Genomic DNA, 25,614 nt, shown 5'->3' with positions numbered 1-25,614 from the left:
CCCAGACTGGAGTGCCATGGTGCATTCTCAGCTTACTGCCACCTCCTCTCCCAGGCTTAAGTGATCCCCCTGCCTCAGCCTCCTCAGTAGCTGGGACTATGGGCACACGCCACTATGCCCACATAACTTTTTTGTATGTTTTGTAGAGATAGGATTTCACCTTTTTGCCCAGACTGGTCTCAGACTCCTGAACTCAAGTGATCTGTCTGCCTCGGCCTCCCAAAGTACTGGGATTACAGGCATGAGCCACCGTGCTCAGCCAGTTTCATGCAATTTAATGGTGCTTTGCTTTCTTAATTTTAAATTTATATTTTTCACAGTGAAGCTTTTTATAGGCATGATTGAGTACATTTTTGTAACAGATCTCTATGGTATTTCCCCTAGATACTGTTCAATGATGATGCTGTTGACAGCAGGATTGGGTCAGTTACTGAAGAGTTACCTTCAAAAAACTAAACTTACATTGGCACATCGCTCTTTCATAACTCCTACAAACCTTGAGGATTTGATTGTTTTTCCTGGTAAGTACTACGTTTCACATTTCTTCCTTAATGTAGCTCTGCGTAGATATTTGCAAAGTCAGTAAACAGCATTAAGAGGTGCACTCTTGAGGTGGGGTGAAGTAGTTATTCTTCAGTAGTCGGATGGCTTTCAGAGTTGCTTGAAGAACCTCCTACATTTTGCCACCCAAACCCCTGCCTCCTCCTACCATGCCCTGGGGTGGTTGTGGGGGTCACAGGAAGTGCAGCTGTGTGAGTCAAGCTCTTTCTTCCTCAGATGCACTATGCGCAGCAGTGGTCTCAGGCTGTTGGATGATGTACATTTTCTCCTCCTTTTATCTCTTGTATTTTTGTACTCATGATTGTTATACCAGAAATACTTATAGTAGTATCAAGGGTCTTTTACACCTTCTGAAAATGTATTTTACTTCTCTTGGTCATTGTGCTCAGTTGGTCCACCCTGAACTGTTGCCTAAATCACTGAAGAGCTGTCCATGCCCCACTTTCCAAGGGTCACCTGCACCTCAGGCCCTTGGTCAGGGCAATCCTACTCTCTAACAAGTCCCCTGCTGCAGGGGTCACGGTTCAGCCACCTAAAGCGGTTGGCTCATTGGCGTCACTCCTCCAGCGTGTTTCTGTCTTTTTCCAGTTGATCATTATGATTGTGTTTAAAACTGTATGTTATTTTACAGATGTTACTTATGAGGTGCTCTCAGTATTAGAAGAAGCGATGACGAAATCTGCTTTTATATTAAAAATCATGTTACCATATTGGGAAGTTGCACTGGTCAAGTTCAAGTCACACAGGTAACTGAAGGGTGCATGGCAGAGTGGTTTGCAGTGGTTGGAGGCCAGTCTTTCTTGATGCCCTTCACTTTCGATGCTTTTTGCTGTTGGAGTAGGAGTGAAGAGAAGCTGGACTGACTTGAGCAGACCTGAAAATAAAACACCTTCATAGAGTTGCTTCAAGGACAGACTGTGATTGTATCTTAAACATTTTGTGCTGGCCTTTTGGTGCAGTTGATAGAATTGTTTTTTAGGATCCACTTTTTAATATTTTCTGGAATTCTTAGAATGAGCAAAACATGTTCAGAACCATGAAACAGAGATAAGCCAGCTTTGTCCTTACATTCTGTTTCTGTTTCCTCAGGAGCAAACACGTGTATGGTCGCCACCAGAAGGTCTGGTGAGCTGGTCTTTAGTTCCTTAAAGGATATTACCCTAATTCATTCATTTTTATGCCTTGAGAACCCACTGAAATCCTGGTATGTGCTTTTTTGTTTTTTCTTTTTGAGACTGGGTCTCACCCTGTCACCCAGGCTGAAGTGCATTGGAACCATCTTGGCTTACTGCAGCCTTGAACTCCTGGGCTCAAGCAGTCCTCCCACCTCAGCCTCCTGAGTAGCTAGGACTGTAAGTGTGTACTACCATGCCTGGCTAATTTTTGTACTTTCTCTAGAGATGAGGTCTCAGTCCATTGCCCAGGCTGGTCTTGAACTCCTGGGCTCAGTGATCCTCCTGACTCAGCCTCCCAAAGTGCTAGGATTACAGGAGTGAGCCACTGCGCCCAGCCTCAGTATTTTCTAGAAGCAATGAAATGAGTTAGACAGTTCTTTGATGACATTTTGTTCTATAGAACCTACAAAAAATGGTTCATCAAAAATTAAAACACTGGAAGGTTTTTTTAAAATCACTACTTAATGAAACTTTGGTTCTATGTGTGTGTGGTTTTTTTTTTTTTTTTTTTTTTTTTTGAGACAGAGTCTCACTGTGTCACCCAGGCTGGAGTGCAGTGGTGTAATCTCAGCTCACTGTATCCTCTGCCTCCTAGTTTCAAGCTGTTCTTGTGCCTCAGCCTCCCAAGTATGAGGGACTGCAGGCATGCATGCACCACCACACTGGGCTAATTTTTGTATTTTTAGTAGAGACTGGGTTTCGTCACGTTGGTCAGGTTGGTCTCAAAGTCTTAGCCTCACGTAATCCGCCCACCTGAGCCTCCCAAAATGCTGGAATTGCAGGCTTGAGCCACTGCGCCCAGCTGGTTCTGTTTTGCTTCTCATATTATCAGGTATTATAATTTCTCTTTGCCTTTGATATGTAGACTGCAGCAGTTATTGTGATGTTGGTGTCAATATTATTGTTGTTTTTTGCTTGTTTGTTTTTTACTTAGAGACGGTCTTACTCTGTCACTCAAGCTAGAGTAGCACAATCATAGCTCATTGCAACCTTGAACTCGTGGGTTCAAGCAGTCCTCCCGCCTCAGCCTCCTGAGTAGCTAGGACTACAGACAGTGCCACTGCACTCTGCTAATTTCTAAATTTTTTGTAGAGATGGGGTTTCCCAGGCTGGTCTTGAACTCTTGGCCTCAAGCGATCCTCCCACCTTGGCTTCCCAAAATGCTGGGATTGCAGGCGTGAGCCACTGCACCTGGCCTAATACTTACTTTCAAAACATGGAATTTTACCTATTTTCCCTTCAATTTCATAGGTTTGCTGACTGTGCCATATTGTTGCTGACACAACTAGAAACTGGACTTAGGAATGTTTTTGCGACACTTAACAGGTGTCCACAAAGACTCCTGACTGCTGAGGTAAACTTGTTTTTATTACTGATTGTGATGACTGTTGCTGTATTAACAGTTTTCTGTTACCAATGAAAAGTTTTTAAAAATTTTATTCTGTTTAACATTAAAATGCATTTTTTAGCTAAGAACTGTGGAAGTCTTCACTGTCATTTTTTAGGATTTATATTTGTTGTTTATGATTGTTTTTGATATTTCTGAAATATTTCCAAACAGTCTTTTAAACTTAACGATGCCACGAATGTAGTAGGCACTGATTCTCTCTCTAGCCGTGTTGATGGTGTGTCACTGTAACCGCGTGAGATGGCTGGGGTCTAGCCAGGAGACTGAGGCGACCAGTGGTTGATCCTGACCTTGGGAAACTAATTGAAACCTGAGCTTGACTTTCTCCATCTTCCAAATGGAAGATGTGGGATTTGGAGGTGACTTGGTTAGTGCCAACCCTGTAGCAGATCGTGGAAGCCTTTGTCTCACAGTTTCTTGAGCCCCTCCATGTGTGTACACACACATGCACACACAGTGGCCTCAGAGTTCCCACTGTGTGTGGGAACTGACCACACCAACAAACCCAGTCTCTACTAAAAATACAAAAATCAGCCCGGTGTGGTGGTGCATGCATGCCTGCAGTCCCTCATACTTGGGAGGCTGAGGCACAACACTGACCCCCGGTTGCCCTGTCTGAGGCAAGCGTCTCTGAGTTTCCAGCCTACCTCCTCTGGCTCCTAGAATTTCTCATTTCTGCTCCTTTTGGTAGTTATGATAAGATCCTGCTGCTTAGTGACAGAGATCTCGAAATAATATGGCTGCAGTGACTGAAATAGGCTAGAAGTGCATTTCTGCCTTTCCCAAATGTGAGTAGCTCCCGCGGAGATGGCAGCACCCCCATCATCACTCAGACCTTCTGTGTCGTCTTCCACTGATGAGGGCCAGGCCTTCCTCATGGAGACTACTTCTTCCTGGCTCCAGCCGGCTGCGTCAGCCATCACATCTGCTTTCCAGCCAGCAGGAAAAGCAAAGATTGGTGCACGCCCCTCTCTAAGGACACTTCCTGGAGGTAGCACAGGCTGTGGGCCAGAGCTCAGTCGCACTTGCTACCAGGGAGGCATGGAAGCGTTCCTGGGTGGCCAAGTGCCCAGCTTCCCACGGGACGATCTGTTGTGGAGGGAGGACAGGCACAGCCGCTCCACACCTCGGATTCTCATCTCCTTCTCTAGCTTGGCTTTTGCTTTTTGCCCCTCTTCGTAGGCATTCATCAGTGCTCTGCTCTCAACCCTATCCTATGTTTCCTCTCCCTGGGACATCTTATGCAATTCTGTGCCTTACATTTTCATCTCTGGGGGAACAACAATTAGAAAATACTTTGAACTCAATGAAAACAAAACCCAACCTATGAGAAGTTTTGAACCCAGCGAAAGCAGTGCTGCGAGAGCTCACGGCCCAGGAGCTGGGCTCCCCAGCGTTGCTTCTCACTGACCCCCATCTGATCTCTGCAGTTAGATCTGCTCGTGTTCGCTGAATATCTTCATGTGAGTTTTCCTCAGCACCTCACGTTTATCTTATTTCAGAAAGGCATTGTTTCCCACAGATTTGTCCTCTGACGCTCCCTCTGTCATCTCAGCCTCACCAACTGCAGACTCCAACAGCATCTCGTGTTTCCCCCACACCTCCCATGTCCACTCAGTGGCCAGCACGGCTGGTGGTTTCCAGCCAGCTGACCTCGTGCTCTTCCTGTCCAAACTGAGAAGCCCCGCCTGGCTCCTCGGCCCACCCGAGCTCATCTCACGATTCTTCCTCCTTCTCAAATTTCACTCTCACAGTCCTGCAGATTCTTTTTTTTAGTTTTTTTTTTTTTTTTTTTGAGACAGGGTCTCTCTCTGTTGCCCAGGCTGGAGTGCAGTGGTGCGATCATAGCTCACTGCAGCCTCAATCCCCAGGCTCAAGCGATTCTCCCACCTCAGCCCCACTAAGTAGCTGGGACCACAGGTGTGTGCTACTACACCTGGCTCCTTGTTACATTTTTTTTTTTTTCTTGTAGAGACAGAGTCTTGCCATGTTGACCGGGCTGATCTGGAACTCCTGGGCATAAGTCATCCTTCTGCCTCGGCCCTCCAAAGTTTTGGGATTACAGGTGTGAGCCACTGTACCTGGCCCCACTGATTATTTTCTAAACTGATATTGTTAAGTTATTTATGGTTTTCTTCATTCGTTTAACCTCCTTGATGATGTCCTGCTGCCTGGCCAGATGGAGTTCATCCTCTTCACATGGCAGCAAGGCCTCGGGTGCTAACCCTGCCCTCCTCTTTGGTGTGTTCCCTGTTTGGGTCCCTCAGTGAAATTTAGGCTTCTTGTCAGCTCCAGAACTTGCTTGTCTTTCTTCTTACTTTGTTCCTCACCCCCAGACTTACCGCTCCAGATCAGGGGCTCTGACCACAAGAGCGACCTCCTGGAGGCTCATCTACTCAAAGGTTGAGGCTGCTTTTTTCTCTGTGTTCTGTTTCTGTCTCATCTTGGAGGCAGTCCTGCTTTGCCCTACTCGTGCGTTTCTGCAGAGGTCTCTCTGCAGGTTCTCTGAGGCAGGCCTTCACGTTGCCGTCGCCTGGTGCCCACACCCAGTGCCTTCCATGTAGGCCACTCAGTGCTATGTGGAGCGTAGCTTCAGGAAAGAGATGGTCCCCACCCATTAGAGCCCTTGCTTCATGATACCTGCATGGGGACTGGCTGCATGGTGTCACGCTCCATCACTCTAGGGCCATGTAGTGCAAATAAATTTGGATATTTGGATATTTACTTGTCATTTGACTTCATAAATAAATAACATGACTGTTTCCACAGAGGATATAATCTATCAAAGACTATATTAAGTTTTAGCCCAGGCTTTTATCCAGAATAAACAGGATCAGTTTTTAAGGCAATATATATATATGAAGATATTTTATAAAACTTAATAAGACTCTGCAGATACTATTATTATTTACTGATTACTTTTGTGTCATGAGGTCTCTTCAGGGCCAGTGGAAGATATGAATATGAGTGAGATTTTCTGACTTCAGAAGCTTATTTATCACGGGAGAGTGAGAAGGCATTTATACTAACTCTGTAAAACAAAATAGAAGCTAATGCATGTAGTTGATGGAGGTAAATGAAAAATTCCGCTTTTTGGAGAAAGTGGGAATGTGTGGTAGACAATTGGATATTTAGAACTCAGAGGGAATTTTAGGGCTAGCAATACAGATTTGAGAGCTAAAGATACAGATTTTAGAGTCATCTGTGTAGTAATGTTGAAGAATATTGGCAATATGAAGTTTAAAATAGGTTATAAAACATTAATAGATCAAAAAACATTTCTTGAGAGCTAGCTTACACAAAATCCTGATTTCATCATACTGTCTGTCAAATCTCACTGAAGTGATTTCATCACGCTGTCTGTCAAATCTCATTGAAGTGATTTCGTCACACTGCGTGTCAGATCTCACTGAAGTGATTTCGTCACGCTGTCTGTCAAATCTCAGTGAAGTGATTTCATCACGCTGTCTGTCAAATCTCACTGAAGTGATTTCGTCACACTGCGTGTCAGATCTCACTGAAGTGATTTCGTCACGCTGTCTGTCAAATCTCAGTGAAGCGATTTCATCACACTGTCAAATCTCACTGAAGTGATTTCATCATGCTGTCTGTCAAATCTCATTGAAGTGATTTCGTCACGCTGTCTGTCAGATCTCACTGAAGTCCCCAGAAGCCTTTCAAGATAGGCATTCTTCACTTCTTCTTTTGCCGAGAAAACCTGCATCTGTGGCGTTCAATCAGTTGCCTGTAGGTTTCATGTCTAGAAAATGTTGAATTTGGGATCAGAACTCAGGACAGCCCATGTCTGTAGGCCGTGCTGGTGATGCTGAGAAGCAGCGTGCATGAAATAAAATAAAAACAGACAAGGCTGTTCACTGGAGAAAATAGGCAGCTGTGCTCACTTGTGCATGAATACCAGTTGTCAGGAGAAGTATTCTGTTGTATGAGCAGCGATTTGTGAGGACCTGGGATCGTACATTTTAGAGATGACTGGGCTAAAGCTCTGTTGAGGGCAGTGTCCTAATGCGGCTTCATGGCCAGCTGCGCTGTGTTTTTGCATATTTGTAATGTGTTCATTTGGTCAGTGACATTTCTCTCATAGTGTTTCTAGATGAATGTTTGTTTTAACAAAAAACTGGGATGTGTGGCCATGTAGCAGAATTTTTTCTTATTTTGTATAGTGTTACTGTATTTGTATTTTGCTTTAATTGTTTATTTTCATTTCTTTCCTTTTCTGAAGTCAACAGCTCTTTATACTACCTTTGATGAAGTAAGTACACTTGTAAGGTAATTTGAAACAAACAGAACACTGTCTTCTTTTAAAATACAAATTAAAACGCAAAATTAAAGATCAGCCATAAATCATATGCTTACAGGAAAATGTCCATAGTAATATAAACCAAAAAAAGCTTATAATTGATATTTCTGGTTAATTTTGAGGCCCAATATTACCAATATAGCTCCCAAAGCTATACAAAGCTCAAAGTTGGAAAATATCAAGGGATCTAACATGATTAGCTATAATTATTTAGAGGCTTGCATTTTAGATTTAGGGGTAACATTTTTTGTACAAGAAATATTCCCCAACTCCTGTTATGAGTGTGTAGTATATATTGATTCATTTAATCTGCATATTGGGGGTGTGAATAGTGAAAAAACCACAGTTGAAAATGCCTTTTATTATCCATAGAGTGTAGGCACTTGTATGTGTAATCGCGGATAGCATTCGTGTGCACCTGAAGTGTGACAGTCTATAGGAAACTAAGGGAAGGGCCACCTGTAGAGGTCTGGACATTCGGTTTTGCCTTTAAGACAACTGTAAGATTCCTAAGTGAGTGTGTGGTGGGTGAGTTAAAAATGTGCCTGCTTACTTGCAGAGCTTCTTCCATTAGGTGAATAATCTGCTGTTATTTTAATGTATAAGACCTTTGGTAATGTGAGGAATCTATTAGATAGTGCAGTCCAGTCTCTAGAGGATCAGGTCTGTGGGATTGGTTGGGGTGGTTGGGCAAAGTCCATGGTAAGTTAAGAAGTGACTTTGGAAGTGACTCTAATGTGTACACAAACAACACACATGCACACACCACACATACATGCACACACACACATGAACACATACATCCATGCTGCATATACACACACAGGCCTATACACACTGTAATATGTACACAACACACATGCACACACCACACATACATACACACATGAGCACATACCTCCATGCCACATACACACACACAGGCACACACACCCCCACACCACATATGCAGGCATATATACTACACACACACACACACACACACACACACAGGCACAGTTGCATATAAACACACAAATGTACACACCCTCACACCACATATGCACATACACATATATACACCACACATATTCACAGTCACATACACAAACACACGTGTATACAATTAATAGTATATTCTTAAAGTCATTATGTTGGTTAAGAAAATATTTCCTGAACACCTGTTTGCTGAGTTTTAAAGACTGTCCTCATGCCATTTGATTTTGCTTAGACCTTAGATAACAAGTTACACTAAAAGTACTATATCCATCAACTCTGAAAGTGCTATATGTTTATGTATGGAGACCAGTTAATCAATGTAGTTATTTTTGATGTTTTAGATATTGGCAAAACACTTGAATGATGGTAAAATCAATCAGCTTCCTCTTTTCCTTGGAGAGCCTGCTATGGTAAGTATTAGGTATTTTCCAGGCTAATATTCTTGTATTTATGGATGTCATCAGCACTTCTCTAAAATGAAATTAATTTTGGCTTGTGGTTTGCTCAAGAAAAACACTTCTGAACCATTCCTGTGCTCTCAGCTTCAGCCACCAATCAGCTGATGTTTGCCAAGCTGTCACTCCTTAAATGTCTTTTTTAAAGGCCTGATAATTTAGGTGCCCTGTCCCTAAGCAAAATTTGAATTTGTTTTTTACATGTATTTGTGCTGTAGAACGGACATGTATTTGTGCCTTGTTAAATGCAACCGTTAGGCCGGGAGTACAGGCTCACGCTTGTAATCCCAGCACTTTTGGAGGCCAAGGCGGGCAGATCACAAGATCAGGAGTTTGAGACCAGTCTGGCCAATATGTTGAAACCCTGTCTCTACTAAAAATACAAAAATTAGCTGGGTGCGGTGGCGGGCACCTATAGTCCCAGCTACTCAGAAGACTGAGGCAAGGAGAATGGCTTGAACCCAGGAGGCGGAGGTTGCAGTGAGCTGAGATTGCGCCACTGCACTCTAGCCTGGGTAACAGAGCAAGACTCCATATCAAAAAAAAGCAACAGTCAAATGTGAGTAATAAGATTGAGTATTGGATGAAAAGAGAATGATTAATTGTTTAAGGCCATCTATCCTTTTTTTTATATATTTTATGAAGATATTTCAGTGACTAATTTGGATTACAATAGGTGTTTGACATCCATTCCTTCTAACAGTCAGGCCACCTAGGATCATGCTCGTGGTCTGTGACTTTAGACTCTGTGCTCTGTGGACGTCCATTTCTGCCATCAAAAAGTGAGACGATTGAACTAGTTTAATGTTCTTTCCACCTTGAGTCTCTGTGACTCTTCTGACCAGTGGCAGTTTGCCAAGGGCAGCAGTTTTCTGACCTCTTTTCCCTATAACCTGTGGGAGAGGCCCTGGACTTGTGTCGTAAGAAGCAATAGGCTTTCGAAGGTGAAAGAGCAGATGAGAAAGTGCGGGGGCTGTACTCACACAAGCAAGAGCCATGATTTCTTTTATTGCCTTGGAAAAGCTCATTTGCAGATGTTCACACTCAGTTCCCTTCCTTGGAGGAAGGTGAAAACAAGAAAGACTAGAATTTGATGAGACTCCAGTACCACCTGGGCAGCTCTGCCTTTCCCCACAGCCTCTCCAGCTCCCTGCTCTGTCCCGTGGGTGTAGGAGAACAGCTTTCCCCAGCAGGGTCCCACCCAGGGCTTCAGAGGACTTGATGGATTCACTCTTTCTTTCTGTTAGCAACACCAGGCATGGCTCTCTGCTGCGGATACTAACAAAATATTTTCTCTGTTTAATTTCTGAAAGGAATTTCTCTGGGATTTCCTGAACCATCAGGAGGGTCCCCGCATAAGAGATCATTTAAGCCACGGGGAGATCAACTTACATGAATTTTCAAAAGAAACAACTAATCAGTTGCTTGCATTTTCTGTTGTGCTGTTACTCAGATTCGTTGATGAAGGTCTGCTATCAGTTTTTAAGGTAATTTATAGGGAAGAAAATCATTAATTAGATTAACTCATTCAGCTATGAAAGAATATAGTTTATTTTTCAAATGTAATTAACTATTAATCATCTTTTAATATATCTGAGTTACCGTATCCTCCATCAGAGAAAAAAGTGATTGGATTACATGTATGTTTATATTCTGTATCACAGATCAATCAATATTAATCTCAGCTAAAATAATTTAACTTGTTTCTTAAAAACACATTTGCTTTTGTATGTAACAGTAGCTAAGTATTGAAAATGAAAGAACAAATTATAAAACAGGATTAACCAAATATTAGGAAATTTTTACAGATGCTTGCTAAATCGATAGGGTAGGATATTTGCATCAATAAACTAATTCTTTTATTATTTCAAAGTAATTTAGGTTAGAACATTTGTTATTGATATTTTAATCTTTTTTTCAGATTATACATGTGACAGTTATTTTAAAAATTTTTTAAATGTTCGAAAAATTACTGGAAATAGAAAAATTAATGTGAAAAGTAATAGCCCTCAGGAATTCCATCTCCCAGAAATAACTACTATTAATAATTAGGTAGTGTTGCTACCACATTTTTGCTATGACTGTACCAAAGTGAGTTCGTAGGAAGGTACATTATGTTTTATAGCTAGCATTTTTCATTAACAATGTGTTTTTGGCATCTTTGTTCTGCCTTATTCTTTTTGTCAGCTGTTTGATATTCCATTTTATCAATATGTTATTATTTACCTAAGCAGTCCTTCATTGATGGATGAGTTGTAATATTCCCTGATGTAGAAAATTCCTAATTATTATGCTGAAATGAACATCTTTGTTCATTTGGGCACTTATGTAAATATCTTAGAAAGTAAAGTTCTAAGACAAAAGATACCAGTAAGGATTTTTTTTAAAAATTCTTTTATTTTATTTATTTATTTATTTTTTATGAGACAGGGTCTCACTCTGTCGCCCAGGCTGGAGTGGCAGTGGTGCAATCATGACTCATGGCCCATGGCAGTCTCGACCTCCTGGGCTCAAGCCATCCTCTTACCTCAGCCTCCTGAGTAGCTGGGACCACAGGCACAAGCCATCATATCCAGCCAAGATTATGTTTTTATTTTCATTTCTTTTTTTGTGTTTACTAGATGTTTATAATTCTCTCATTAATTGCTTATTAATGTATTTTCTCCATTTATTTCAGTTTTATTTTTCCCATTGGTCCATTAACCTTCTTTGTGTACATATTGCTTTGTTATTTGTTCATAGGTTTTGATTTTTTTTTCTCTTTGGCTTCACATTTGGAGTCATTCTGAAAAGAATCTTTGCTTTTCAAAATTAAAAATATATGTATACATTTTCTCTGGTACTTCTATTTTTTCTTTTTTCTTTTCTTTCTTTTTTTTTCGAGACGAAGTCTTGCTCTGTCACCCAGGCTGGAGTGCAGTAGCGCGATCTCAGCTCACTGCAACCTCTGCCTCCCGGGTTCAAGCAGTTCTCTGCCTCAGCCTCCCGAGTAGCTGGGATGACAGGTGCCCACCACCACTCCCGGCTAAATTTTTTGTATTTTTATTAGAGGCGGGGTTTTATCATGTTGGCCAGACTAGTCTTGAACTCCTGACCTTGTGATCCACCTGCCTCGGCCTCCCAAAGTGCTGGGATTACAGGCATGAACCACCGCGCCCTACCTATTTTTTCTTTATTTTCCATTTACATCTTTTGATCCAATTGGAATTTATTTCATCTTGAGAGTAAGGTACAGAGTCTAGCTTTACTTTAAAAAGAATTAATAGTTATTATTCTGTGTAAACTTGGACAAACATAAAACCCCAAAAACAAATAAGAATGAGCACCTCATGGATTGAGTTAGGGATAATTGACATTTTTCACAATATTGAAGCTTATTCAGGGACACAGTGTCTCCCCATCTTCATTCCTCAAGTCCTCCCACCTATGCGGCACCTCCAGCCTCCCAGGTGGCTGCTCAGGCTGGAAGCCTCAGATTCCTCTCCTCTCTTCATACTCAGTCCTTGGAACAGGTCTTACAAATATGTTCCACAGTCTGGGCGCAGTGGCTTACGCCTGTAATCCCAGCACTTTGGGAGGCTGAGGCGGGCAGATCACCTGAGATCAGAAGTTCGAGACCAGCCTGGCCAACATGGTGAAACCCTGTCTATACTAAAAATTCAAAAATTAGCTGGACGTGGTGGCAGGCGCCTGTAGTCCTGAGAATAGCTTGAACATGGAAAGTAGATGTTGTAGTGAGCCGAGATTGTGCCACTGCACTCCAGCCTGAATGACATAGTAAGACTCTGTCTCAGAAAAATAAAAAAAGGGAAAAAACAAAAAAGAAATATGTTCCACATCTGCTACTCCCTGTCCCTCCTGTGCCACCACCTGGCCACACCACCTTGGCCCCTCCCTGGAATGTCGCAGGCACTGACTGGTCTGCCCACCGACTTCTGCGAACCCTTCACTTTGTCATAACACAGCAGCCAGACTGATCCTTTTCCCAACATGTCATCGTCTCCTCAGAAGCCGTTGGGTGGGTTCACATCTTGGAACAGAAGCCAGGTGCTCTGCAGTGGCACAGATACACCGCTCTGTAGTGGGATACATATGCTGCTCTGCAGTGGCACACATATGCTGCTCTGTAGTGGGATACATATGCTGCTCTGTAGTGGCACACATATGCTGCGTGTGGGTCTGCCCTGTGGGGACGTCACCCGTGCAGGCACATGTGTGTGCCTCCCATGTTCCGCCCAGCACACTCCCTGGTGCACTCCAGGCTCTCACACATCTGAGTGAAGGGAAGGCCAGCACATTTCTTCTGTAGTTAACATCTAGCTACTTGAGTTGCTTGTTTTGTGCTTTTAAGAATTGTAGGTAGTGGGCCGGGTGCAGTGGCTCACACCTGTAATCCCAGCACTTTGGGAGGCCAAGGCAGGTGGGTTACCTGAGGTCTGGAGTTTGAGACCAGTGTGGCCAAATATGATGAAACCCTGTCTCTAATAAAAATACAAAAAAATTAGCCGGACGTGGTGGTGGGTGCCTGTAATCCCAGCTACTCAGGAAGCTGAGGCTGGAGAATCGCTTGAACCTGGGAGGCAGAGGGTGCAGTAAGCCGAGATCACACCAGTGCACTCCAACCTGGGTAAAAAGAGTAAGACTCTGTCTCAAAAAAAAAAAAAAGGAAAGAAAAAAGAATTGTAGGTAGTTACAGATTTTTTAATTTGTCAACTGTCAATTCACTGACTTTCTTTCTCGTAGGTTTTAGTTGACTGACTTGGATTTTTAAGTTATATGGTTATATCAACTTCAAATAATGTAATTTTTATGCTTTTAGAAATATGTGTATGCTTAGCAATTAAATGATTATGTGATCTTTTTATAGTTATATTGATTTTTAGTGTTTAAGTAACTATTTCTTAGTTAAATTTCCAATTGTTTGGAATCTTTTTTTCTTATTCATCTCCAGTTTTGTGCATAGAGGGTGGGTGTGGCATTTGTGATCTGTTATTGTTAATGGCCTCCATTTAAAATCATTTTATTGGCTGTGATTTGCCTGCCATGTCAATCCTATTTTAATGAAGCCTTTGCTTTTCAAGCTGCATGGAATTATTTGAAGAAAGACAATGAGAAATGGGGACTCTAAGTGGCCTACAGTTCAATAGAAGAAAGCTAAGAGCCTACCCAAATACAATTGTAACCACTATTTTCTCTAAACTAGGAAAAAGCATCAGTAGAATTGTTGATTAGTCTTGCGGAAGGCTATAGTTCTCGCTGCCATCCAGTTTTTCAGCTTAAGAAACAGGTATGCCGAATGCAGGGTGCTGGGAGGGGTGTGTACGTCTCTGAAACCACCTGTCTTTTGCAGAGATGCTGGAAGGGTGCAGTTTGTCTGCTAAGGCAGAATTTGAGTTGGGCAGATCCAGCTTTCTATCCGGCGTGGTGCTTGCTGTGGCCCTGGCCTGGTTGCTCAGTCTTCTGAGCCTCAAGTTCCGTGTCTAGCAGTTGAAAGTAATGCAGTGCTGCTGATGGCACTGAGGTTTTTAGTGTTAAATGGATGAGCACTGGGAAGTGTTTTTGCTGAATCCCCTGGCAGGCTTTTATTGCTGTAGGCAGTAACGCAGAGCTGGGAGCAGTTTTTATTTGTCAGTGGTGAGTAATGTCAGTTTTTCTTCTCCTACACGGACTAGCTTTTGTTAACTTACTGAAACAAACAATTTTTTAAGCATTTCTGCCAGGAAGTTCCAATTTGGCAATCAGCGAAGGTGCTTTATTCTGCATACGGGAGGATACAAGGGTAGTGCAAGGGGATGAAAGAGACAGTCCCCAAGAATATAAGCATCGTGACAGCTGTGCAGGTGAAAATGCATAAATGAGACTACCTCTAAAAGGAAGCTGTAAAATCAACATACAGCGGGTCAGGAGAGATTTGCAAAGGTGCTTTAAAGAAATGGTGCCTTGAGAAGTCGGAGGCCTCCTTGAGAATGCCTTCAGGAAAATACTGTCAGAAGGGGGCTGTCAGCAGTGAAGTTGGGAAAACAGCCTCCTGGAGGTGTGGCTTGGAGGCAGAGCATCGGGCTGCACTGGTCGGATGCCATTCCCCGTTGGCACTGCAGATCAGCTTTACCAGTGGGGATTGCTGTGCTTTCCAAGTGCAAGCCCTTAGGAAGGTAGAGGTGGGCAGGTAGGGAGAAGGGAAGATTTAGGAAGGAAGAGGAGCTTCAAGAAGGCAGCCTTTGTCTTCCAACCACAGCTGCTGAGGCTCCAGACCATCCTCTCCCGTGCCCCACGGTGGCTATTTTGGGTCCTTACCGCTTCCTGTCCCCCTCCTGGCATCTCACAGGTATTCAGGCAGCTTTGCATCCTGGGCTTTGGTTATTCCTGCTGTTGAGACCACTCACACTCCGTGGTGTCAGCAGCCACCGTTTGACTTGCTCATATGCTAGTGGGTGAGAAATGGGGAGCATCTGCTGAGGGATTTGTCCTGTGGCCTGGCCTCAGTGTGGACGGCGGTGGTGCCCCAGGGCTTCGTGGGTGTCGCATCTGAGAAGACTGGAAGTTGGCCAGAGGCCTCATGGGGGTCCTGCAGGGACAGTCCCAAGGTGACAGCGGCTGCACCCCGAGTGCAGCCTGAACCGAAGAGGCACCTGCACCTCTGACATGGCTTTGGATAACACGCAGCATCTTCACACCTGCTGTGTTCTGTTGGTTCCAGGCCAGTCACCAGAGTTCATGCAGATTTGGTGGGGTCCTCCCTCTCAATGGCAGGTGTCGAAAGAACCTGTGGATATGGTCATAGCCACCCCAGACGTTCACTCCCTACCAATCCCCTGGTAGTTTCCCCAGCCTTCCCCCATCTGAATGTACTGAAGAACTGACACCCGCCCTCTGGTTTTAAAATGTTTAGAATTTGTAATAATTTTATAGATACGTATTTTCTAGAGAGTGATGTAACATCCATAACAATCTAAAAACAGATTTTCTAGGAAGTTACCGTGAAATCTACAAAGTCAATAAAACATTTCATCGCAGGTGCTGAGCTGTGAGGAGAGTATCAGGGTTTGGGCTCTGCTGCCTTTCCCCAAAGAACTCACTTGGGAAGCAGTCAGGTACGTGGCATCCTGGGGCCTGGCTGACCTCAAGCTTGTCTGGTACTGTTAGTTTCAGCAGCATTTCTTCTTTAGCGAGGCTGTTGGAAGATAAAAGGGGAAGGAGGAATTTCTGGGCCTTGGTGGCTGTGAGGAGCTACAAGTGATGCTGAACGCGATCTTCCAGCTGGCCTGGGGCCCTGGTGGAGACTGAACATGGAACGAGAGGCAGGTTTTGTGGGTAGACAATGGCGTCCATGAGAACTACTGAGTAGGCAGAAAGAAAGATGGGTCTGAAGCTCAGGAGAGAAGTGGGGATGGAGGCATGCACTCTGGAATCGTAGACAACAGCAGACATACTTGTTCAGCAGGAGGAATATGCAGGTGGTTCGTCGTCTCGTCATCAGTCATCATTGGACTTTGCTTTTGGCTTAGGGCATCGTTTCTTTCTCCACTGTCCCGTGATGGTGGCTTTTTACATTTTATATTTGGGGAAACTAAGATTCACAGTCAGGTTGCTGCTCAGTGAACCATTAAACATTATTGCGCATGGGCACTAATGTGGGCATTTTAATTGTCATGTATCTTTAAATATTTTCTATTTTTCAGATTAGAAGATAATTCTGAAACAAATGCCTGCCACTCTTTAATTACAAAAATGACGGATGAGCTGTATCACCATATGCCTGAGGATCATTGTGTTTTAAAGGACTTGGATCATCTTCCTACTGAGACGTAAGTTCCAGGACATCCTGACAACTGTTGAAACATTGATTTTGCAGATTAGCATAGCAAACTTAGACATTTTCTGTTTTAGATTTTATAAAGTAGTCTTAGAATCCCACTGTTACTACTTCAAGAGGAATTATAAGATCAGTTTTGACAATCTCTGTGCAAGCGTGGCACATCTGATGAGGCTGTGAATGTCACATTCTGTTTGCCACAATTCAGTGTATTTAATTAACACTTGCCGCATGTCACGGTTGTCCCTGCAGACCCACCAGTGATACGCAGCTAGCCCTGGCTCCCAGAAAGCCGCAGCCTTGCAGGTACAGAAGGAGAGTGAGGTACAGGTGAGGATCACAATGCCTGCTCCAAGTCTGGCTCTATTTGCAGGTGGCCCCAGCTGCTCCGTGAGCTCTGCAGCACACCTGTTCGTACCCTGTTCTGCCCCAGGATCGTGCTGGAAGTGCTGGTTGTGCTCCGAAGCATCGGCAAGCAGTGCCACCGCGTGTCTGGCCAGGTCACCATTGCCTCGGAGCTGAGACACAGGCAGTGGGTGGAGAGGACGCTGCGGTCTCGCCAGCGGCAGAACTACCTGCGTATGTGGAGTAGGTGCGCGCTCACTTTCCTGTTTTGGAGGGGCACTGTGGGGCAGGAAGTTGTCACAGATGCAGTTCCAGTCCCTACTGAAGACACAGTAGGCCCCTCACTGAACCCCATTGACAGGTGTTGATATACTTTTAGTTCACAATTGATAGTGTGAACCCAACATATCTGAGACAGGTCTCAATCCTTTTAGAAAGTTTACTTTCCCAGGGTTAAGGACGTGCTGTGATAGCCTCAGGAGGTCCTGATGGCATCTGCCCCAGGTACTTGGGATGCAGCTTGCTTTTATACATTTTTATACATTTTAATTAGACATAAGACGTCAGTCAGTAGGTGTGAGGTGTACATTGGTTCCATCTGGAAAGGCAGGTGGGGGCCTTCCAGGTTATAGGTGGACAAGAGACAAAGGATTCCATTGTTTTGAGTCTTTGATGAGGCTTTTGGTGAATACACAATTGACTTGTGAGTGGGGGTAGAGGAATAGTGACTTACACCTTAGTGTGGCTCAGTGAAGCTGCATTTTACACAGGGCAGAGGAAGCAATCATATAGGTATTTGTCTCAGGTGAGCTGAGGGATGACACCCTGTCCCACACCTGGGAAGATCAGCTGGCAACTGCATTGCCAGGGTGAAATTCAGCAGAAGTCTTTCCGTGTAGAGATCTTGAGGCCCACGAGGCATTTCCTTGTGGACAAACTGTGAGGGAGGTATGTACGGAGCTTTTTTCTCTTCCTAGCCACCTTATTTAGGAATAAAATGGGAGGCAGGTTTGCCTGAGGCAGTTCCCAGCTTGACTTTTCCCTTTGGCTTAGTGAGTTTGGGGTCCTGAGATTTATTTTCCTTGCACGATGGAAACAAAAGTTAAGTTCCCACAGCATGTTTCTGGTCATAAAAATATTACCAAACTTCTAAAGAAAGACCCAAAACACTTACAGTGTTAAACATTGAGGCACATATGAGCTCTATGGACATTTAAGAAAGATGAATAAAAACAAGTGAGAACTACTCACTGTTTGGCGAGGCAGTGAGTGACGGCAGTCCTGTGGTGGTTAAATGAGGCAGTAAATGTTTGCAGAGCGAGACCTCCCCAGGCCCGCCCCCTTCCCCCCACCCACAGCTCCAGCACCAACAGGAACAAACGTGGGTCACTGAGCACTTTTGTACCGGCACGCACTGTCGAGCACTTGTATGATGATGGTAGACTTTACAAGTTCTTATAATTTGTATTCATTCATTCATTCATTTTCCAACCTGCTTATTCCAGTTCAGAGTTGTTCAGAGTTGTGGGTGACTGGAGCCTATCCCAGCAGCTCCGGGTACAAGGCAGGACCCACCCTGGACAGGACGTGGTTCCTTCGCAGGGCCAGTCACACACCCACACTCACTCTGGGACCATGGAGATGCGCCAGTTCACCTAATGTGCACGGCTCTGGGATGTGGGAGGAAACTGGGGGATGGGAGAAAACCCATGCAGAACGTGCTTCTCCACACAGACCATGGCCCTCACGGTGTATCGATTTCTTTTCTCACTGATGTTGTGATGAAACGGTGTTGAATGAAATGATGTTACCTGAGGACTGTGAGGACTTCCCATGCTGATTTTCATAGAAAGTTATAGTACATACTATTTTAAATAGTGTTTGTAATTTGGGCCTGTGGAAATGTGGGTTCTATCTACCTAAATGAATATTTGGATTTAAAGTATAACAGCAGATTAACTGGATTTGGATTTAAAATATAACAGCAGATTAACTTAATAGCAGATTAACAGCATTATGGTTTCTTCACTTACAGTGTATATTTTAGAATGTGCTACATCCTTAAGAAATGACCATTTGGGATACATTTCTAGAACTTTTGGGTTGAGTGGTATCTGTGTTTTTAAAGCTTTAAATAGATATGGCTGGATTCCCCTCTAGAAAGGTGCTACTCAATTTACACTCTTACCAGCAGTTTATAAGACAAGGTCATTCTCTTATTAACACTCTCCAAAACCAGAATATTTTTAAATGTCTCAACTAGTTTCATGGGAAAAATAAGATCTTACTTTAGTTGGGATTTCTTTTTTTTTTTTTTTTTTTTTTTTTTGAGACGGAGTCTCGTTCTGTCGCCCAGGCTGGAGTGCAGTGGCCAGATCTCAGCTCACTGCAAGCTCCGCCTCCCGGGTTTACGCCATTCTCCTGCCTCAGCCTCCCGAGTAGCTGGGACTACAGGTGCCCGCCACCTCGCCTGGCTAGTTTTTTGTATTTTTTAGTAGAGACGGGGTTTCACCGTGTTAGCCAGGATGGTCTCGATCTCCTGACCTCGTGATCCGCCCATCTCGGCCTCCCAAAGTGCTGGGATTACAGGCTTGAGCCACCGTGCCCGGCCGGGATTTCTTTAATCTAGTGGCATTGAGCCTGCTTTCGTATTGAGGCCATTTGTTTTCCTCTGGTGAGAGTTCCTCCCTAGATGTCAGAGGGCAGGGAGCCGGGGAGCTGCTTGGTGCCGACTGGGCCTGCCTGGTGCCCTGTGGGCGTGCAGAGCCCCTGGCAGCTCTGACCGTCAGATGTCTGAGAGTCTCAGATGATGACTGAGAGCAAGGAATGCGGACGTGCAGGATGGGCCGGGAGCAAGGGCTACACTGGGCACTCCCGCCAGCCACGGGCCTGGGGGCTAGAAGCAGGCATTGGGCTCTGAGGATTAGGAAAATTATTTTTTGAGAAGTTGGGACTTAAGGATATTGATTAGGTGAAACATCTTTTTCCTGATGAAGGTGGAAAGTACCAACGTTCCTCACGTTTGAATTTACTTTCATCTGTTTTTAGTATCAGACTACTGTCCCCTGTGCTCAGCCTTATCCTGTTCCTCATTACGCTGGAGTTGGTCAATGTTCATGCTGTTTGTGGGAAGAATGCGCATGAGTATCAGCAGTACCTAAAGTGAGTATGTCCCACTTCTCTGTAGTCACATTGCATCGTGGGCCAGATTGGGGGTGAGCCTATAGGAGTGAGACTGGGGCAGCATGAAGGCCACCATCTCCTTGGTGGCCCCACCGCCGTCTCAGGCAAGGGTCTGACATCTGGCCTGCAAGAACTCCCACATCCAAATGTCTCAAAACCACGTTTTGTTTGTTTGTTTGTTTTTCGGAGACAGAGTCTTGTTCTGTTGCCCAGGCTGGAGTGCAGTGGCATAATCACGGCTCACTGCAGCATCGACCTCCCAGGCTCAGGTGATCCCCCCACCCCAGCCCCTGAGTAGCTGGGAACACAGCCATGCCACTGTACCTGGCTAATTTTTGAATGATTTTGTAGAGATGAAGTCTCACTGTGTTGCCCTTCAGGGATCATCCCACCTTGGCCTCCCAAAGTGCTGGGATTAGAGGTGTAAAAGCCACTGTGCCCAGCCGAAAACCAAATCCGCGTATGTAACTAATAGTTTCAAATTCGGGAAGTCCACTGTTAAGACCATCCCGATCTGGGAGTCTGAAGTAGTGTGACACTTGTGTGACCCACTTTACATCCAGAGATTCCAAACCAAGGAGGCTTCTGGGCAGCGGTGACACAAGCTGTCATCTGGGCTTGAGTGCAGCTCCGGCTCCAGCCTCCCTTGGCTGCCAGGAAGTTCTGGGTATCTTGTTGGTTTTAAGCCAGAGTTTTGCAGGTGCCAGGCACCTCAGTACACATTTCAGTGAACGTGAAAATACAACTGGGGTGTCTTGTGGAAAGAAGCATAGACTCCTGCTGAGAGTGAGGGGAGCAAACATGCAGACTGTTAGCAGCTGAGGACTCCAGCTCAGTGTGCCCCATGCTTGGCACTGCTGGTATTGTGGGGCTGGTGCAGGACTGCCCTGCTCATTGTAGGACGTTCAGTAGCAGCCCTGCCTCTACCCACAAAATACCAATGGCACCCCTACCCTCCGCATGACAGTCAAAAGTGCCCTAGACATTGCCAGATATCCCCTGGGGGACAAAATCACCCCAGTAGAGAACCCTCCTCTAGACAAAGTGTTCTGTGGCTTTTCATTATATTATCCTTTTAACTTCTCTTTAAGTTTGAATATTTTCAAGATAAAATGTTGGTGAAACTACCTGGCAATCATGGAAAAAGTAAAGATGACATTTATTGTCATCAGTCAGAGTGACCCCACTGTTAACATTTTGACAAATATCTTAAGTAAAATCTCTTTAACAGCAACAGCTGTCTCAGTGGCACGCATCTCCTCTGAGCCAGCCCCTCCATCATGGGGGATGGAAGCTGGATGTGTGAGGAGGGGGAGGGCACGCTGCCCAAGAGGCTCCTGACAGGGCTAAAAGGCCTGCTTGTCATTGCAGCCGACCCCTGAACAACGCAGGTTAAAAGGCCTGCTTATCATTGCAGCCGACCCCTGAACAACGCAGGTTAAAAGGTCTGCTTGTCATTGCAGCCGACCCCTGAACAATGCAGGGGTGCACTGCCCAGGTCCACTTGTCCAGGAAGCTTTTTCAGTAAATACAGTTGGTCCTCTGTATCAGCAGGCTCTGCGTTCCATGCAAGCACAGATTGAAATTGCTGTGGTCTTGGTTGCAAACATCAATGTGGGAAAAAAACAGAACACAAAAATCTCATGGTGAAACCCGCATGTTCAGGGAGCTGATTTTTCACGCTGGACTTGAGTATGCTTGGATTTTGGTATCCAATGGATGACTGTGTGTTGTGTGTTTATTTTGTGTTGTGTGTTTATTATGTGTTAAGTGTCAGTTTGGTGCAGATGACCCTTAAGTTCCTTCCTGGAATGACGGCCGTCATGTCCGGGCTGGAGAAGAATGTCTGAAAAGATGCTTGTGTTGGAGCCTGTCCAAGTGTCCAGTAGCATTTACGTTTCAGTATTTTTCTCTTTCCTCTCATTTGTATTCTCTTATTTTTGTTTTATTGGATTTATTTTTCTTGAATCCTCAGACATAAATTAAGTGCAATTTAGGAATAATTCTAAGAATGAAGAGAAGACATTTAATTCATTGTTTGATTTTATAGTGGAATGGATAAAGAAATTAATTTTTTTTTTTTACAGGTTTGTAAAGTCGATCTTGCAGTACACTGAGAACCTGGTGGCTTACACCAGTTACGAAAAGAACAAGTGGAATGAAACTATCAATCTTACACATACAGTTTTATTGAAAATTTGGACTTTTAGTGAGAAGAAACAAATGCTAATACATTTAGCCAAGAAATCCACAAGTAAAGTACTCATGAAAACCTATAAGTCAGGATGCCTTTAATTTTAACAGATTTTAACAGTGTGCAAATTGAAAACCCAAAGAGGTAGGGTGGAGTTGGGGGTCTGCTTGACCAGGGTCCAGGTTCTGTTTCTCTGCAGTGTTCTGATTTACCCTTTCCAAGTGGTCAATGTGAGTCTCAGTCTGGCTTCCTTTGTGGTAACCAAATGGCTGCTGTAGTTTTTGGATCCATCTCTCCATAACACACTGTCCAGAGGAAGAAGGGAGAGCTGCTTTCACCCAACTGTTACTCAGAAATGTGTAGTTCCATTGTTACTGGCCACATGCCTACTCTTGAGAACGATTGCTGTGGCTGAGACCTTCCCCTGCATTCACCAGCCAGGCCTTGGGAGACGTTGACTCCCGGACCAGCCATCAGGGCAGGGAGGGTGAGGCCCTGGGACTGAGGAGAGAACCGATAAATTTAAGCTTCCCAGGTCAGTGCTGGAGACCAGCTCCTGAAAGGGGAGGTGGGCAGGCATGGGTGCTGGACAGCAGGCCTCCTGGCCAGCGTTTGGCAAAACTAGCAGAAGCCCTTCCCTGTTTTTAGATGTGGGGGTTTCACATCCCAGGGTCTGGGAGAGCTGGGGGAAAGGAGATTAGGGAAGCTGCTCTTCACAGGCCCTGCTTGACGAACCCAAGTCTCTGGCTCGAGGGTTCCTGCAGCCGCTGCAGCTCTCGAGGGTGCCTGAGAGCCCCCACTGTCTGAGTTGGCAGCTGCAAAGCTGGGGCTCTGCGGAAGCCTCTGGGCGGCCACCCTGACCTCATGTCTGCTTGGGCATGGGCCACCCTGCCCCACCCTCCGTGAATCACTGCTTCTCTTTTTCCACCTTCCAGACCTTGACAGGGTGCAGCTGGCAGCCATCGAAGGACTGGCATTCTGAGGCTGCTTCAGCTGAGGAGACCTGGGGGCCATGGGTGGCAGCAGAGCTGAACACATGCTGTTTGTCCTCTGCCGGCTCAGCTCCGGCCCCTTGTAAACAACACCTCTGGGGAAGCGTGATGCTTCTGGCTAATGTGATACAACTCTCTCTTGTGCAATTGAAGACGGTTCCTCCTCTTCCCAAAAGTGGAGACACAAAGCATAAATCCCATGTGTCAGTATTCCCACTCTGGGACTGTTCTTTTATAGAGCCGTCACACCTTTCTCTGATACACTTGCATGTAGGGTGACTATAGGGTTGACTATCCAGCTAATGGTGGTGCTGGGATGGGAAAAGGGAAAGAAAGAACTGACTGGTAGAGTTAGCTCGTAGATACCAGTGTATCTTACCAAAGCAGTGAGGAGACCACACAGAGCTGCTGCATGCCCTGTTTTTGCAACCTGATGATCTGGCAGAAGTTTGTGTTTGAAAATTCCTTTCCGCCACTGTTCCATGTTCCTTTCCTTTGCCTCTCTAGGTGGTGGTTTTTCACCTGCGGAGTTAACCCAGCCCTCATTCCTGAAAGGTCTTTCCCATTAGAAATCTTTCTTGTTTTGGGTAGCTGTAGGTTTCCATTGACTTGTCCCTGGACTTAGGAATACTAAGAGGTTCCCTAGATAATCTCCTAAATTCTAGACCCTCCTCCCAGCCCCCCAATCTGTGGTGGGAGCTGTATTTCCCCAAGACAATTGAGAACAGTCCCCTCGCCATAGCAGTAAACTCTTCTGACTCATTGGCACAAGGCATCCAGTGCGGCTGGGTGGCAGCCTCCACCTGCAGGGCAGTGGGCACCTCGTGTCCATCTGTGGAAGCATCTGAGGAATGAAGACACCCAAACCAGCAGAGTCCAGAATTGTGAGTGGAGAATCCAAAACCTTGCTAGTTGTGTGGGGGCGTAATGAGAGGAGCCATTCCCGTTCCACGTGTGCCTCTACCCATGTTTTCTGGCCATGGGAGAATCCATACCACTTGTTGACTGATGGCTCGGAGTGCAGGGCACGTCTTGGGCAACCCAGCAGCCCTCAAGGGGGGCCTTATCACAGCCAGCACTGCCTGGTGCTTGGGAGGCTCCCCGAGGTAGTGGGGTGTGCGCCGGGATCACGATTGTCACAGGCCTCACTGCTGAGCTCTGCTGTCAGACAGGTCTCCTGGAAGCAGTACTGGAAGCAACTCGTGCAGCAGATGAGGCTTCTGTGAGCCAGGTGCAGTGGCCAAGAGGCGTCTCTGTCCCTCCCAGAACACATGGCCCGATGTACTTGGGGGCTGGCTCTTCTTTCCAGTTGAGTTTTTCATACTAGGAATTGTGTTGGTGTCTCCCATTAGCAGATTTATACATTTAGCAGTGGACCTTAGCCAGACTAGCCTTGGAGTGAGGACACCCATGTGGTTGAAGCCATTGACAACATCCTTCACTGCCTCCATGGCCACTTTGTTGATGAGAACATCGAGCAAGGCTGGGTGGCTGGAGAGAAAGGCTAACATGCATGAGGCAGCCATCGTGCCACCTGCCTACTGAGAGCATGGGCCCCCTCCCCTGCTGTTCTTTAGGGCCACTCAAATGGGTTAGAACGTTGCCAACTTTCACCTTCAAGTGGTGTCAGCTGTCAGCATCTTTTGCAGAAATCAAATCCAACTTTTAATTCGGGTGAGTGGTCCTAGGGAAGTCCCCGTGGGGCCAATAGGTGCATGGTGAGGGGTGCCGTCCATGCAGCTGTGGGCTCGAAGAGCGTCGGAACCACTTGCTTGTGTATCTTGTGCTCCAGAACATGCCAAAGCCTAACCTGTGTGTGTGTGCGTGTGCATGCATGCTTGTGTGTGTGTGTACACCTATATACCTATTAAATATATACATCTTGCCTCCCTGTAATCCCAGCACTTTGGGAGGCCGAGGCGGGTGGATCACGAGGTCAGGAGATCGAGACCATCCTGGCTAACATGGTGAAACCCCGTCTCTACTAAAAATACAAAAAAAAAACTAGCCGGGCGTGGTGGCGGGCGCCTGTAGTCCCAGCTACTCGGAGGCTGAGGCAGGAGAATGGCGTAAACCCGGGAGGCGGAGCTTGCAGTGAGCCGAGATCGCGCCACTGCACTCCAGCCTGGGTGACACAGCGAGACTCAAAAAAAAAAAAAAAAAAAAAAAAAAAAAATATATATATATATATA

General features: G+C 45.2%; 1 protein-coding gene across 5 annotated transcripts in view; it reads left to right on the top strand.

Annotated features, from left to right (window-relative positions):
- Positions 1–25,465, top strand: part of LOC105487606 (ER membrane associated RNA degradation) — a 34,199-nt gene extending 8,734 nt beyond the window's left edge. For 2 of the 5 annotated variants that reach the window (XM_011751091.3, XM_071096150.1), the window contains 12 exons: positions 385–521; positions 1,193–1,307; positions 2,988–3,090; positions 7,385–7,414; positions 8,782–8,850; positions 10,209–10,382; positions 14,099–14,182; positions 15,910–15,986; positions 16,575–16,700; positions 17,082–17,300; positions 20,102–20,215; positions 22,324–25,376. In XM_011751091.3, coding sequence (XP_011749393.3) covers positions 385–521; positions 1,193–1,307; positions 2,988–3,090; positions 7,385–7,414; positions 8,782–8,850; positions 10,209–10,382; positions 14,099–14,182; positions 15,910–15,986; positions 16,575–16,700; positions 17,082–17,300; positions 20,102–20,215; positions 22,324–22,531 — 1,456 coding nt within the window. In that variant the 3' untranslated portion in view covers positions 22,532–25,376. Of the gene's footprint in view, positions 1–384; positions 522–1,192; positions 1,308–2,987; positions 3,091–7,384; positions 7,415–8,781; positions 8,851–10,208; positions 10,383–14,098; positions 14,183–15,909; positions 15,987–16,574; positions 16,701–16,960; positions 17,039–17,081; positions 17,301–20,101; positions 20,216–22,323 lie in introns of all 5 variants that reach the window. The other 3 variants (XM_071096151.1, XM_071096149.1, XM_071096152.1) reach the window with 2 other exon arrangements.
- Positions 25,466–25,614: the final 149 nt, after the last annotated feature.

This window comes from Macaca nemestrina, chromosome 5 (assembly GCF_043159975.1).
Source record: "Macaca nemestrina isolate mMacNem1 chromosome 5, mMacNem.hap1, whole genome shotgun sequence".
Taxonomy (NCBI): domain Eukaryota; kingdom Metazoa; phylum Chordata; class Mammalia; order Primates; family Cercopithecidae; genus Macaca; species Macaca nemestrina.
This window is presented reverse-complemented; position numbering and strand designations above follow the sequence as displayed.